Source organism: Olea europaea, chromosome 21 (assembly GCF_002742605.1).
Source record: "Olea europaea var. sylvestris chromosome 21, O_europaea_v1, whole genome shotgun sequence".
NCBI classification, from domain to species: Eukaryota; Viridiplantae; Streptophyta; class Magnoliopsida; order Lamiales; family Oleaceae; genus Olea; species Olea europaea.
In genome coordinates, this window is record NC_036257.1 from 9,534,377 (window position 1) to 9,550,377 (window position 16,001).

Consider the following 16,001-nt stretch of genomic DNA (forward strand, 5'->3'; position numbering starts at 1 on the left):
AAAAGTGTTTAAATCTAAGCTAAAGAATTTAAAATTACATATTCTCTGTTCGAGAGTTTTTGATTCGGTCCTTTGCTCTATGTCTTTTCTCCCTTTTATACTTCATGGACGATCTCTTTATGATCAACCGCCTAAAAACTGCTTGATCGTCCTATAACTGCCTACTTTCCTCGTAATGGCCAACTTGTCATGAAAACTACCTTCTTTTAACTGTTGCCATTACTCTTCGTCGTTCAACCGCTTTCGATTGAATTCCTTGAATCGTGGAACGTGGTAGGGCTGCTTTAACAACTGCTTTGATAACTGCACTTCTTGATAACCACAATGCTTTATGTTCGTTAAGACCTTGGGCGACTTGAAGGTTTGGGCGAGAATAGAGTAACAGCTCTGAGCGACTGTATGACACTCCATTCGCTCAGATTCTGGGCGACTTGCAAACTTGGGCGATGACGTTACCGCGTTCTTGGGCCTCTCTATTTGGGCCTTTGTATTGATTTGTTTGATTGGGCTTCTTTTTTGGGTTATCTGATTTGGGGATCCTCTAATTGGGTTTCACTCTTTGGACCGTTCGATTTAGACTGAATTTTTATGTGTCAACAATATCAACCTCTTCTACCGTTTTAATTTATAATACTTATTATCCAGCAAATGTTTTTCTATTTTATAATATCATTTGAATAGTTGACTAAATATATATATATAAAACTGGTTTGTCTTTAACGGTCGTTTCCACTGTATTCAAGTCCAATGCCACCTTAAGCTTTGAGACAGAATTCCACGAGACAAAATTATCTTTTCTTAAAAAAAAAAAAAAAAAAAAAAAAAAAAAAAAAAAAAAAAAAGAAAAAAAAGAAAAGAAAAAGGAAATACTTCTAGAATTTGAATTTATTTATTGGACTTTGGGTGTTGCCCAATTAATAATTTCACTTAGATACCAACAAAATAACGACTTTCACATTTCTAGTCGACACAAAATAATTCATGGTATATTAATTTCCATTTATTTCAATTTTAAATTGTGAGAATAGACTAATAATATTTGTTCCTCGTCTGGATTGTAATGGAAGATATATGTATGGAATGTATAAATTACAACAAGAAGGCCACTTACATGTTCGGGTCGTCTACTTTGTTAAATTTTTCGAGCAAACCATCCGGCAGATTCCAACTTTACAGAACATTATGTTTTGATTAAGGAATTAAGTATTAAGACTTGTTTAATCTGAAAAAGCTAATTTTGTTAAGAGTAGTTCATACCTTAAATATTAGTTTATATTTTCATGATTAACGACGTGAGATTTTATTCTCAACATTTCTTGTAAGATTGTGACTCGATTGAGAACATCAATCTTTAAATTCGAATGCTCATTTGAACTTCACCACAGAGTTTTGACACAATGAGCTATATAATCACAAAAAACATAATTTTCCAACTTAAAAAATATTTTTCACATCAATAAGAGGAATAATCATCCTAAATTAGTTAATATTTTTATATTCGATCAATGTTGAATTTACTCTTTAATATTGAAAAATAAAATGAAGAGGTTAGGACTTGTTTGAGTCACATTATTTTCAAAAAAATACATTCTTCAATAATGATTTGATATCATTTTAACCACACATTCTTCAATAAAATAATATTACACACAAATCTAAATTTTTTTCCTTATTTTTCATTGATTTGAGATGAATAATACATTTTTTCCCTAGAATGTTGCTCAAAGGCTTAACGCTATTACTTAAGAATTAATCTACTTGGACAGGTCCAAAAATATATATAAAAACAGGGATTTGAAAAAGAACACGTGTCACCAATCAACCCATAATTTTCGTTTGTGGTTTGTTTTTGAAGGGAAGAAAGGTGGACCACCTAGTAATATATTTTCCCCCTAATTTTCCCACAAATATGCAACCCCAAACAATGAAACAAGCAACCGCCGACACAAACGCAGCCCCAAACAATCTTGCTACTGTAAACCATCGACCTGTGCGAGAAGATTAATTGCAGCCCAAAAGTTTACTTGCAACTAAATCCCCGCTACTGTAAGCCATCGAGCAGATTAATTGCAGTCTCATATTACTCATTCGATTCATTGCAGCCCCAAATTACTCATCCCGGTCGACGGTGTCAGAATAGATAAAATGAATTTATGTTTTCGACATTTCTTATGGAACATTCCTTTCAACAAAGAAATGGCTATACCAAGGAAAAATAGTAACCAAAGAAAGGCGTGAGAATCAGGCACTGCCAATTGAAGAACACTGAGTATACCAAGCACAGGATACCACACAAAGTGCCCACAAAATGCCGACGTCTTGTGGCTGGTTTTGAATGCTGGTTCATATAAAACGGCCCAAATTCTTCCATGCTTTTTGAAATTCATTGCTCTAAAGCAATCTGGGCTAATCACGGATCAGAATTTTGATGAAAACCCAAAAACAAGGGAAAGAAAATCTAGCAAAAAATATAGATTCTTGATTACAGTAAAACTTTGATCTTAAAAAGAACTAGAATTGCTAAATGAGCTCGTTCAAATTTTGGGGGAAAAAAATGATAATCTGAGCTAAGCCCCATCAGAATGCTGGAAAATGACGTTTAAGGAATTCCAAGCAAATTCAAGAACAAGCCCGGCAGAAATTTTTGATTCTTAATCACAGTACTCTATGATCTTAGAAAAAACCCAAAATTGCTATGTGGGCTTGATCAAGATTTTTGAACAAACAGATCAGTACCAACTTTTAGACGTTTTAAGCTTGATCAGGATTTAAATAAGAGTGCAGGAAAAAATCCGTTGACTGAGAATTTGTAGAGAAACAAAATAAGGAATAAAATCGACAAAATTAATCAGGGAAAGTAAACGAAAAAGGTGGGTGATTTGCCAAATTGAGGAATGGATAATTGATTTCTGAAAATTCAATGTGTTAATGAAGAGACATGGGGTTCGAGGATATCATCTGAAAAATAGACATCGACCTTGACCGGATACGGTTGGTTGTGCATCGACGAAACTGCCGGCGAAGGTGCGACACGCGACGGATGTATGGATTTCTCGGACTGCAAATTGGGGCTTTTTGCGGTTTCGGAGAGAGCATGAAAGGGATTGTCTTTTGTCTTCTAATTTTTTTAACAACTGGCCTTTTTTTTTTCCCCCCCCCCCCCCCATTGTTTGAAAAATAATTCAAACTCTTTCAGAGCTTTCAACGACACTCGATGCACATGATATTGTATTAATATTATTTTCTGCTAATTTTAAATTAAAAAATACTTTCTGTCTTGAAAATATTGTATGTAGTTACACGCATTATCAACTAAACATGTATTTTAGCGATTCATCTTGAATTTATAAATATGACAAAATAGATGTTTTTAAAATTTAGTTTTATAATCATAATGAGCTAAGCAATATTTTAATAAACTAATCAATATTATCTAGAAAACAACGCCTCTAATCGATTGTTCTATATGTCATTTAGTTAAGTAAAAAAAATCAAGGATGTCTAACTAAACCATGTCAATTGGACTGTCAAAATCAATACAATTTACCTCTACTTTTTTTCCTTGATTGATTTTTCATCGAGATCTATAAGATGCTTTGTCGTATGATAGATACTTGCACAATGCCCTTTTCATTGACCTATGATTGACTTCATCCTAAGTGTTTTGATAAGATTAATATTGTTTCTAATAGTTGATTTTGATTGATGATAATTCAATATTAAAATCAATCAAGTATTATTAATTGGACTCGAAATGAAGCTCAAAGTGTAAGTTAAGCATTCAAGTCAAATCATTGGAGACAAGAGCTTAAAGATAAACGTCAAGAAAGGTCATGATCAAGAGTATGAGAGATGACATCAAAGAAGATCAAGACAAAAAGTCTAAAAGGCAAATTTCGGAGCAAAGACTTGATTTCTTAGATTTTTATAAAGGTACTAATACTTTAATATTTGACAATGAATGTTTAAACTCAAAATCCTTCTATGCACAATTTTTGTATATTAAAAGTCATTTCAATGCAATGTTTTGATCAAATATAAAAATGACTTTTAAAAATGATATTTAGACTTTAAAAATATTTTTATATGGAAAAGTTAGTTAAAAATACTTTCCAAAGGTCCATGAATTTCAAAAATTTCAAATCGGAACAAACGGGACCAAAACATAAAAAATCGCACTGTTGGGGCGATCAACTGGCTAGAGAGGTGTCGAATGGACGGACCCCTCCAACGGTCCAAAATTTGACTATTCTGACATCTAATTTTACTGTACAAACGACTATAATGGTCATCCGGACAAGAGGCGGTGGATCAGACATGTCTTCCAATTTACAGATTTTTATTTTTTATTTTTATTTTTTTATTTTATTTTTTACGTTTTTGAATTCTATAAATATTCTTACTCTTTCCATTCTTCATAAGATTTTCAAATGTATTAATGTGAGATATTCTTGTTTTAAGAATTCTTTAAGCTTTCCTTTGCATTCATTTTAATTATTTCTTCATACCAAAAGCTTTTATTGATTTAAACTCTTTAATCATCATCATCATCTTCATCAACATTTTTTATCTCTCTTCTTATACTTAACTTATTTCTATCATTCATAGAGAAGAGATATATTTTGAAAAAAAGTTTTGAACTTACATTGTATCATTTCTTCCACTTCTATGTATCAAGACTTTTATTTATTGAGTCAAACTTGTAAAATCATAATATTTATCAAAGTCCCACATCTCTCATTTGGTACTTAATTTATTATCATTATTCATTAAAAGAGAGAAATTTTGAGAAGATTTTGATCTAACATTGCATTTATTTCTTCTTCATCTTCTCGTTGAAAAACTTTAATTGATTGAATTAAATATTTAATTATCATATTATCAAAGGTTTTTATCTAACACTTAAGCTACCATTTATTGTTATTCATTGAAGTTTTAGTTTCTCTAATATTTCATTTGTGTAAATTATTGAGAGAGAAATTTCATTGTAAAATCATTTCTCCAAATTTGTGGGTTGGACTGAGATCCCGTGAAAGCTTAATAGTATAAAGATCAGTGCTCTGGTTTTAAGTCACTGTATGGGTCATATTGAGGTCTTGCAAAGCTCCATATTGTCCCATAAAGCTTAATATTGTATAAGGATCGGCGCTTATTGTTTGTAAGTCATCGAAAGCATTGTAAAGGGTTGGATTGCACCACAAGTCAATTAATACAGTGAGAAGGCCTTCCTCATGTTAGAGAGTTTAGTAATGGAGGACGTAGATCATTGTTTTGGATCGAATCTCCACAATTATATCATTTGCATTCTTTCTACCCTTGTACTTATCATTATCTTATTTATGTTTATTATTTGATTCATCTACTTGCTTGTATTTTCTTATGATTATTAATTATTCAATATGTCCTTTGAGTACTTGATTTAAGTTTATTTATTGAAAAATTTTTAAAAATCAATTCACCCCTCTTGGTTAGTTATTTTTGAGCTTTCAATTGATATCAGAGTAAGGTGCTGATTTTGAAATTAAGATTCTACAATCTTGAGCAATGGCTAACCACATTTTTTCAAAATCTTGAGGGACATTCTACAAATTATCCTCATTTCTTGGATGGCACTCATAACTATTAGAAGGCTAGTATGACGATATTTATTCAATCAATGGATTATAAATATTTGGAAAGTGATTGAATTCGGTCTTTATGTACCCAAAAAAGTTATTAAAGTTGATCGCAAGCTAGATCAAATTATCTCAAAACCTAGAGAAGAATACGATGAAGTAGATAAACAAAAATTATCTTTAAATACTAGAGCCAAAAATTTACATTATTGTGCTTTGGATATAAATGAATTTAATCGTATCATTATATCTGATTCTGCTTATGATATTGGCGTGCTTTAGAAATTACTCATGTTGAAAGTAGCAAAGTGAAAGAAACAAAGATAAATCTCTTAGTTAAAGATTTTGAAAAATTCTTTATAAAAGACAATGAACCAATTGTTGATATGATCACTTGTTTTACAGACATTGTTAATGGCCTCGAAGCTTTTGATTGAAAATTCACTAACGGTGAACTTGTGTGTAAAGTGAAGGGTCAGTTTTGGAAGAATGGAGCCCATTGAGAATGTTGATAGAAAACACTAAAGATATCAAAACATATCCATTGGAAGTGCGATATGGAACATTGATGACATATGAGCTAAATCGCACCGACACAAAGGAGAAAACAAAACAAAGAAGAAGAAAAGCGACTAATTGTTTTAGAATCAATAGTTGATGAAGGCACTTCGGGTGAAAATGTGAATGATGAAAAACTTGATGATCTAGTTCTTCTCGTTAAGAAATGGAAAAGTTTCCACAACAATTATCGATTCCAAAAGGAAAAAAGAAAGAAAGAAAGTACTCAATTAACATGGGCTGGGCAAATCACCCGAACCGAACTGACCGAACCGAACTTGAACTGAACTGAACCGAACCCAACTGTTCTTATCAAATTAAATACCCGAACGTGTATCTGAATTGAGAACCGACGGGTACAATTTGGTTCTCGATTCTATACCAAGAACCGAATAAGAACCAAATCTTTCTAAATTTTTTTTATATTGAATAAATCAAATTATTTTAATTTTAATTTTTTTAAACAAATTAACAATTTCTAAATCCATATTTTTGGCCCAATTACCCGTTTTATTGTTTCATTTCTTAGTCCAACAAGATCCAATCTACTAAATAACCCTAAATACCTACACTAAAGCGCATAACGCTGTCTCTACTCTCACAGCTTCACTGACATTTCAAAACCTATACAATCATCGGTCGATGCTATGACCTCCGATCGAAACTGTGACCTCCGCGGACCGAAACTTTGACCGTAGCGATCATTTGAATAAGGTAGTCTACTAATCTCTGACATTTCAAAATCATTGAATGTGTCATTAGTTATATTTATATAATGTTATTATAAATGTTAAAAGATTTAATTATAGTACAGAATCGAACGGAACCGAACCCGAACCGAACGGTTTCATAATTATATTTGGACCTGACGGTTCTATTTACTAGATATCTAAAAATTCTGGTTCGGTTCGGTTCTCTTTAGAACCGAACCGACCCGCGCCCACTTCAAGATGAGAGTGATAATGATGACCCTAAAGAAGGTGGAAGTCAAGAGGAAATTTCCAACATGTGCTTCATGGCTATTGATAATGACGTAAATTCAAATGAACATTAATCATATGATGAATTATCTACCTCTTATGATGACCTTCTTGAAGAATTTGAAAAACTTGCTCTCAAACGCTCTACTCTGAAAAAGAAAAATTCTTTATTGGAAAAAGAGGTAAAGAAACTTGTGGAAGCTCAAAACGACTTTGAAAAAGAAAAAGTCAAATACGATTTTTTAATTAAGGAGGATTCCTCTTTATAAGAAAATATTTTAGATTTGACTCAAATTGTTCACAAATTCACTTTTGGCAAGAAAAATTTTGATTTAATGCTTGGTGAACAAAAATGTGTCTTTGGTGAAGGAGAAATTTGATACAAAACATTTTTAAAATAAGTCTATTGAAAATTTCTTTGTTAAAGCATCTAATTCCCCAATCCAAATGTTAAATGTGGCTTTTGAAATAAAAATGAACATGTATCTTTTAATTGTTTAATTAAAAAGAAGTTGCACTTTGAATGTAAACAAAAGTCAATTCAAAAGTCCACAAACACTAACAAGCAAGGACACAAAGTTGTATGGGTACCAAATACCAAAAATTAAATTATTTTTGTAGGTACTAGAGAAGATAAAGATCAAATGATTCTTGAATAATGGATGTTTAAACACATGATCAGGAAAGTTCTATTCTTAAAGAGTAAGAACAGAGTTTCAAAACGAAGGAATTGAAGCTAACGAACACTGCAAAGAGTTCATCAATCAAATTGGATGATCAAGGTATACTCATAAACAAACAAAATATCGAGGTATGATCGAATCTCTTTTTTTACTTAATCGCTAGTTGACCCAATGTTATGTTTATTATGTGCTTATATGCTATATTTCAATCTAACCGTAAAGAATAACGCCTTAATGCTGAAAACCGATTTTTTAGATTGGTCAACTAGAAAACCAAAAAGTTTAAGGCTTAAAAAAAATTTGTCCTATCGAACGGACTATAGAATTTCCTTTTTATTGACACTTCAAACCCTCATTCATCACTCATGCTTTAATTACTATTTTACTATAAATGTGATGGTTATTTTTTTATACTTGGCATCTTGTGCTTAATTGAGGGGGAATATATTACTACTTTCTATGGTGGAGTTGAAGTTTTGATCTTATATGCTATATCCTTCCTCTCATATATGCTACCTTTTTGCATATGCCAAAAGTGGAAAATAAATTGAGATGACTATGCATGCTTTGATTTGAAAATATAACATGCTTGAAGTATATGAAAAAGGGGGAGAGATGGAAAATCGTTTATATGCTTTGAATGTATAGTTATTGATTTGAAAAAGCTATGGGGAATATGAATTCCATTTCTTTTATCAATTTGATATAAATTGTTCAATCTTAATTTACAAATCATCTTGTATATTATAATCAAAAAGGAGAAAATTGTTGAACTATGTTTGACTTCATCTTTAACGTTTTGATAATAACTAGCAAGAGTAATATTGTTTTTAACAATTGATTTTGAGTGATGATAATTCAATGATAAAATCAATCAACATGATATAAATATAAAACTGACATAAGATACAAATATTTCTGAGATTTAGAGTTCAAGAAATTTCTTAAGAATCCTCATATCCCGTAGGATTTAACATCTTTGATTAAATGGTCCATCCCGAAGGATTTAACATAGAGTTCGATCTGAAGGCCTCATAGTATTTTATGTTATAAATTATACAAACATCAAGAAATAAAAATTTACCACTTCGCACGATATATTCTTACCCTCCATTGATAATATGGAAGTGAATAGTGTGCGTGTGTTAAAATAAAAATGAACTTATAAAATTTGTAACACAAAACACCCTCACCTCACACCCTATATATAATCACTCGTACGTAACCTTCAAGGAATTCAAAAGGTTGGTGACATAATTCAAAATCAATAAGGATACTTATGAATTAATTAGGTTAATTATTTTGGTAATTATGTTAAAATCTTTTCAAATTCCTACATGAAAGTTTGTCTCTTTTTTCTTTTATTATTATTAATAAAAAATATTAAAGGTTAACACATTTTTTTTTATTAGAATAACTCGGAAAGGACTAACTCAAAATTATTTTTTCTTCAGCCCAAATTATATTATTTAGTATGAGTTACAAAATGAGTATAATATTTGATATATTTCATTAACTTCTAAAATATTTAAATATTTGACTCAAATAATTTACGATAAATTCTAAAAAACTCGTAAGCAAGGTAAATCTTTTATGCGAATTATTTCATTTGCTAAATGATCCATATTAAGTTTAGGCCCAAATGAAAAATATTAAAAAAAGTTTGGGGTGTTACATCCCTTCCCCCTTAAATTAATTTTGTCCTCGAAATTATCTTATTTAAACAAAAAGCTCTGAATACTTTGCCTTTATTTCCTTTTCTTTCTAGTGGTTTCATAAGTTCCAGCCACATCTATTAGATAAATATTCAATTATGTTTTATCTTTATTAGTCAACTTATACATTATGTTCTCGGGCTTTTAATATAATGACTAATCATCATACATTCATGTACATTAAACAAAATAATAACTTGCAAAGCATATCTCATTCTAAACATCGTAAGCATTTCTTGAATTCAAGCTTAAATAATACGTAAATCATGCTTGAAAGTAAGCTTAAACATATCATTGTCATTCATACCTTGGGTTCATTGGACGGTAGCTAATTGACGAGCGCTAAATGCCATGTGTCTTATTTTAATACTAGTTTTAATGAAATTTTCATACAAGTAATATAAACAAGTAGACATGTACTCAACATAAGTAGAAATCATTTTCTTAACAAGTTGAATAGTTGAATTGAAATAACTAGAGTAAAGTCATTTCATTTATTTTAGAAATTACCCTTCTCTTTTTCTTCTTCTTCTTCTTTTTTTTTTTTTTATACTAGAAAACAATAATAATTAAAGAACAAGCACGTATTTTATTGGGTTCCTAACTTTGAAGTGGTAGAAACAAAATTTATGAGTCTCTAATTCGAGAAGTAGTAGCAATATTAAATAATCAATTTAAAATTGTCAGCAACGTGTACATGTATGAGTATCTGACTTACATCAAGTTACAAATGAACACAAAATAAATTCTAGTAATTTCACAATCATAAATATTTAATAGACAAAACAAAAATTATATATTTATATTTCACGCAAACCACTAAGTCTTAATAAATTACCATTCACGTAAATCACATTTGAACATGGTGAAGAAATATGCGTACTTTTTTTTTTTTTAAAACGGTGAGTCTACAGAATCGACTAAGCTCGTGCTCTGATACCATTCCGTAATGCTCGGAGATCTTTTTCATCTTTATTATTTTATTCTTTTATAAAAATAGGCTCGATGTGTTACCAATATTTTCTTTGTCTAATTTAAGTGAAAATATCACTTTCATTAAGTGTTGAAAATACATAAAAATAACTATTAAACAATGTACACAAAATCCAATATGAAGATGTTTTTTTAAAAAAAAGTTTGTCAATTATCTTTTCTAGAAAATTTACTTGGCGACCCCATCAGCATCACTCGATCAATCTTCCACGCATCCGAACAACCCGTTCTAATCTGAAAGGTAATGTAAGAGTAAGTATTTTGAAAACACTCTGTAAGAATACATACACATTCTTATTCACATGATATAAATATAAAACTGACATAACATACCAAAATTTCTTAGATTTAAAGCTCAGGGAATTTCTTAAGAATCCCCACATTCCTTAGGATATAGCATCTTTGACCAAACGGTCCATTCTGTAAGATTTAACATTTTTGACCTAACGGTCCATCCTGAAGAATTTAACATAGAGTGACCCGAAGGTCTCATAGCATTTTATGCCAAAAATTATACAAACATCAAGTAATAAGAATTTACCACTTTGCACAATGTATTCTTACCTCAATTGACACCCAAAAAAGTGGTTTAAAATGATAATGTGGAAGTGAATAGTGTGTGTTAAAATAAAAATGAATTTTTAAAATTTGTAACACAAAACACTCCCACCTCACACCCTATATATAAATCACTCCCACATAACCTTTAAGGAATTCAAAAGGTTGGTGACATAATTCAAAATCAATAACCACTTATGACTTAATTAGGTTAATTATTTTGTGAATTATGTTAAATATCTTTTCAAATTCCTATGTGAAAGTTCGTTTCGTTGTTGTTGTTGTTATTATTATTATTATTATTATTATTATTATTATTATTAGTACTACTACTACTACTACAAATAAAGGTTAACACATTTCTTTTTATTAGAATAACTCGGTAACTCAAAATTATTTTTTCTTGAGCCCAAATTATATTATTTAATATGAGCTACAAAATGAGTATAATATTTGATATATTTCATTAAATTCTAAAATATTTAAATATTCGACTCAAATAACTTACGATAAATTCTAAAAACTCGTAAGCAAGGTAAATCTTTTATGCGAATAAGTGGGTTGAACTTATCTTTTAACCTTTCGACTTTTAGTGGACGAAAAATCTAAGCATGAATTATTTCATTTGCTAAGTGATCCATATTAAATTTAGACCTGAAAAATAGTAAAAAGAAAAGTTCTAGGTATTACATCTTCTATTTTATAACATCATATGAATAGTTGACTAAATATGTATATAAAACTGGAATATCTTTTACTGTCTTTTTCACCTTAACCAAGTCCAATTCCTCGCTAAGCTTTGACACCGAATCATACGAGACAAAAACTTAAAAAAAGACAAAAAAAAAATAAAAATAAAACACTTCTAGATGCTTTTGTGGTTTTGCCCAATTAATAATTTTACTTAGATACCAACAAAATAATGAATTTCACTCTAGTCAACACAAGATAATTCGATTATATTAATTTCTATGTTCTTCAAAGTTTAAATAGTGAGAAGTTACTAATATTTGTTCCTTGTCTGGGGTGTAATGGAAGATCTATGTGTGGAATGTACCTACATGTTCGGGTCGTATAATTTGATAATTTTTTCGAGCAAACTATCTGGCAGATTCTAATTTATAGAACATTAATTACTAATTTCATCCTTAACTAAAATATTAAGTTTTAAGACTTGTGGTTTAATCTCAAAAAGTCAACATTATTAAGAGTAGTTCATATTTATGATGTGAGATTTTATTATTAATATTTCTCATGGACATGGTAACTCGAGTGAACACATCAGTCCTTAAATTTGAATGCTCGTGTGAAATCTACAAAGAGTTCAAACTCATATGCTATAAAATCACATGAAACATGAGTTGCCTTCCTAAAATAGTTTTAACATCAATAAGAGGAATAATCCAAACTTAGTTAATATTTTTATATTTATTCAATGTTGAATTTACTATTTAATAATTGGAAAAGGAAATAATGAGGTTAACACTATAACATTAAATGACTATAAATGAAATAAATCATTCGAACGTGACGTTCTTGCAGGGCCCATCAATTGAGCTAGGTCACTCAAAAAGACATAATTGTCTTGCAGCCCAAAAATCAAATAAAAAAACTGTTTTGCCATAAATAGGTTTGCTTTGATACGTATGGTTTACTTTTCGATTACTTTGAATATGTTTTCTACATGTAATTGTGCGTGTTTCAAACACGAGCATGCATATAATATTTACACAAAAAGTTAAAAACTCTAATTAGCGTGTTTGAAGGAAGTCAAATAATTGATCCTCGAAGTCCAACATTCCGATTTGAAAGAAATGTAGAATCCTTCAAACATCAGAAAATTAAGGAATTTCTTCCCATATATTTTTCATCCTATATATACCCAGATAACGTAGAAGCGTAATTACCAAGATCCTATTTCTATATACAGAACGCAGAGAAAAAAACTTGAATTCAAAACCATATATAACAAGGAAATTCTAAACTTATATTAACTGCCATGCAACGATCTGCAACAGCTCGAAACAACATTTGCAGCCAAATTCTTCTAAGCAGAAGAAAAATGCAAACAAATATTAATCTGCGGCCCTACGACGTTTTCATCAGCCACCGCAGAATTGACACAAAAAATAGTGTTGCCGGGCTGCTGTATAATTACCTCAGCCGGCAGCTCCACCTCCGGCCGTTCTTGGACAGCAAGAACATGAAGCCAGGGGACAAATTGCTTGAAAAAATTGACATGGCAATCGGTCAATGCAAAATTGGGATTGCTGTGTTTTCTCCACGATACTGTGATTCTTATTTTTGTTTGCACGAATTGGCTCTTATGATGGAGGCTAAAAAGAAGGTGATTCCTGTTTTTTGTGATGTAAAACCTTCTCAACTTAGGGTTAACGATGATGGGATTTGTCCGGCTAGGGATTTGGACAGTTTTAGTATGGCTCTTGAAGAGGCAAAATACACAGTTGGACTGACATTTGATACACTGACAGGGTAAGGTCGTAATTTTGTATTCGATCAATCTTGTTTGCTTTTTGTATATACTTTTCCCGTAACAAAACATCATTGGCGGACGGAGGTGGGAGAGGTCTCAAGCCTTCACCAAGAAAAAAAATTATTCTAATGACATTTTTCTTTTACTTTTCATTTTTAATATTACTTTTCACTTTTTTTGTTTAAGATTTCTCTTCTTAGTTAAATTATGTCTTCACTAAATTCGAATCCTGACTCCATTGTGGAACATCCTCTTAAGTATGAACAAGAATGGGTCCTAGTATCGTTTTTGAGTTTAGACTCAAGTCTAGTGCAGCACGCTGCACACCTTTACGTACACACGAGTCAGTCCATTTGATGAGACTGTTTTGCCTCGTCCATGACTGTGCCGGGCTGATCGAATTTTACACCTCTATGTAGCACATATATGTAAATATGTTAGTATCATTCCATTTTCTTTATTCATATTTTGGGACCAAAATCTGAATTTAACGTTGTTTAAGTACATGACTATTGCAGGGACTGGTCTGAATTTCTTGCGAAAGCTTCGGATGCAGTGACTAAAAACTTGGTTGAAGTAGAGCAAGAGATACTCAGAAGGAAGCAAAAGTCCTTACCCTAATTTCAACACATGGCTTATCAAGAATTCAAACAATTAACCTCGTCAAATAATTAATTAACTAATTATTCATTTATTTTTTCTTCACTTTGAAGAGCCTAATGGTTCTGCAGCATTTCAACTAGGTGTAAAATTGTACCTTGTAATGGATCAATAAATACAAAGAAATATGCGGGATATGATTGATAAAAGAATCTACGATGCAACCAGCAATTTATTCAGTGTCAACTAGTGTACACTATTACGAAAAGTTTTGTTTGTCATCATTAATCTGATAAAGTATATTCTCATCACAGAGAGTTCGTAGCCTTGTTTGTTGTATATTTGAATTTGAATTTTATTTGACTTTCTATATTGTTTATTAACTGTAACATATAGTTAGAGTTAATTTCAATTTGTTTTGCTTGTTTACGTACTAATATATGTAGGAGAATTTGTCACTTCCATAATCACCGAATCTTTCATGTTAGATCATCAACAATGTATAAACTAAAGCGGAAGCGTACCTGAATCAGACATTGTTAATTGCAATAGTTGAATCTTATGGTTTAGTTTTTCAAATCAACACACAACCCTTAATTCTCTCTGGTGATGTGAGGTAGAGCAGAATGAACAGTACACGTGATTTGGAGACCACAACTATATTTATATATTGATGTCCTTTGACCTAATTTGACCCATCATAGAATTAGGAACCACAGCCTGGTCTCTATGCAAAAAATACCCACACTACAATTGGATGCATTAAAATTCAAAATACCGAAATCTTATTAGATCACTTTTAAATGGGTTTAACCGAATTTGATAGCCTTTAATTTAATACACAATAATTCATACATATAAACCCACATGATCGTTTCAAAAATTTCTTACAATCTCCCACTTGGGCTATTTGTATTACACTATAATTGTATATTAAACATAACCTTAAGAGTATTCAAAATTTTGCTATAATTACTTAACGCATCCCCAAACAATACGGTCCATCAATCATATCAACATAGGATTAAACCGACTTTCGCTACTTTTATTGTAATTAAACCCATCAATGGTCAAGTATATTAATATAACTGAATAACATGGATCAAGCATGGATGTGTAGCATGAAAATTACATATGACATGATCTGCAACACGTCTATTTCAAACTGGTCCACCTTAAAATCTTTGTGAGATCATTTTAAACAAGTTTAGAGATAATAAACCAAAACTTTATATTTGAAAATAACTTTAACTATAAACCATATCCAAAATAACAGTACATGTATCTACTAAAACTAAATATCTTCAAGAGACATTACATCCATATAAGCAGTGTGCTTATGAAAAACCTTAGGTATCAATCACTTAGTAAGTGGATCTGCAACCATGGAGTTTTTCTCAATATGCTTTATTGACAACTGTCCATTCAAAAGTTTTTCTTTAACAGCCAAGAACTTGATCTCTTTATGTTTCGACTTCGTCGAGCTTCTATTTTTATTTGAATACAGCACTGCCAATTCACTGTCACAAAATATCTTGAGCAGTCTTTCTATATTGTCCACAATGGTTAGCCCAGTGGCAAAGTTCGTGGTCATATTTCATGATTTGATGCCTCATAACACGCTATAAACTCCACTGCCATGGTGGAACTAGCTATGAGTGTCTGCTTAGCATTCTTCCAGTAAATAGCACCTTAAATATAGTCTGAAGTGGATCTTCTACAATCTTGACATCCCACAAAATCGGAATTAGAATAACCGACGATCTTCCAAATCAACACTCAACCCTTAATTCTCTCTGGTGATG

The 16,001-nt window shown here is 31.0% G+C and overlaps 1 protein-coding gene across 1 annotated transcript; it reads left to right on the forward strand.

Annotated features, from left to right (window-relative positions):
- Positions 1 to 13,101: 13,101 nt before the first annotated feature.
- LOC111370092 lies at positions 13,102 to 15,386 on the forward strand. Its single transcript, XM_022991795.1, has 3 exons — positions 13,102 to 13,595; positions 14,115 to 14,204; positions 15,317 to 15,386. The coding sequence occupies exons 1-3, from the start codon at positions 13,102 to 13,104 to the stop codon at positions 15,384 to 15,386; spliced, it is 654 nt and encodes a 217-aa protein (XP_022847563.1).
- The last annotated feature ends 615 nt before the right edge of the window (positions 15,387 to 16,001 follow it).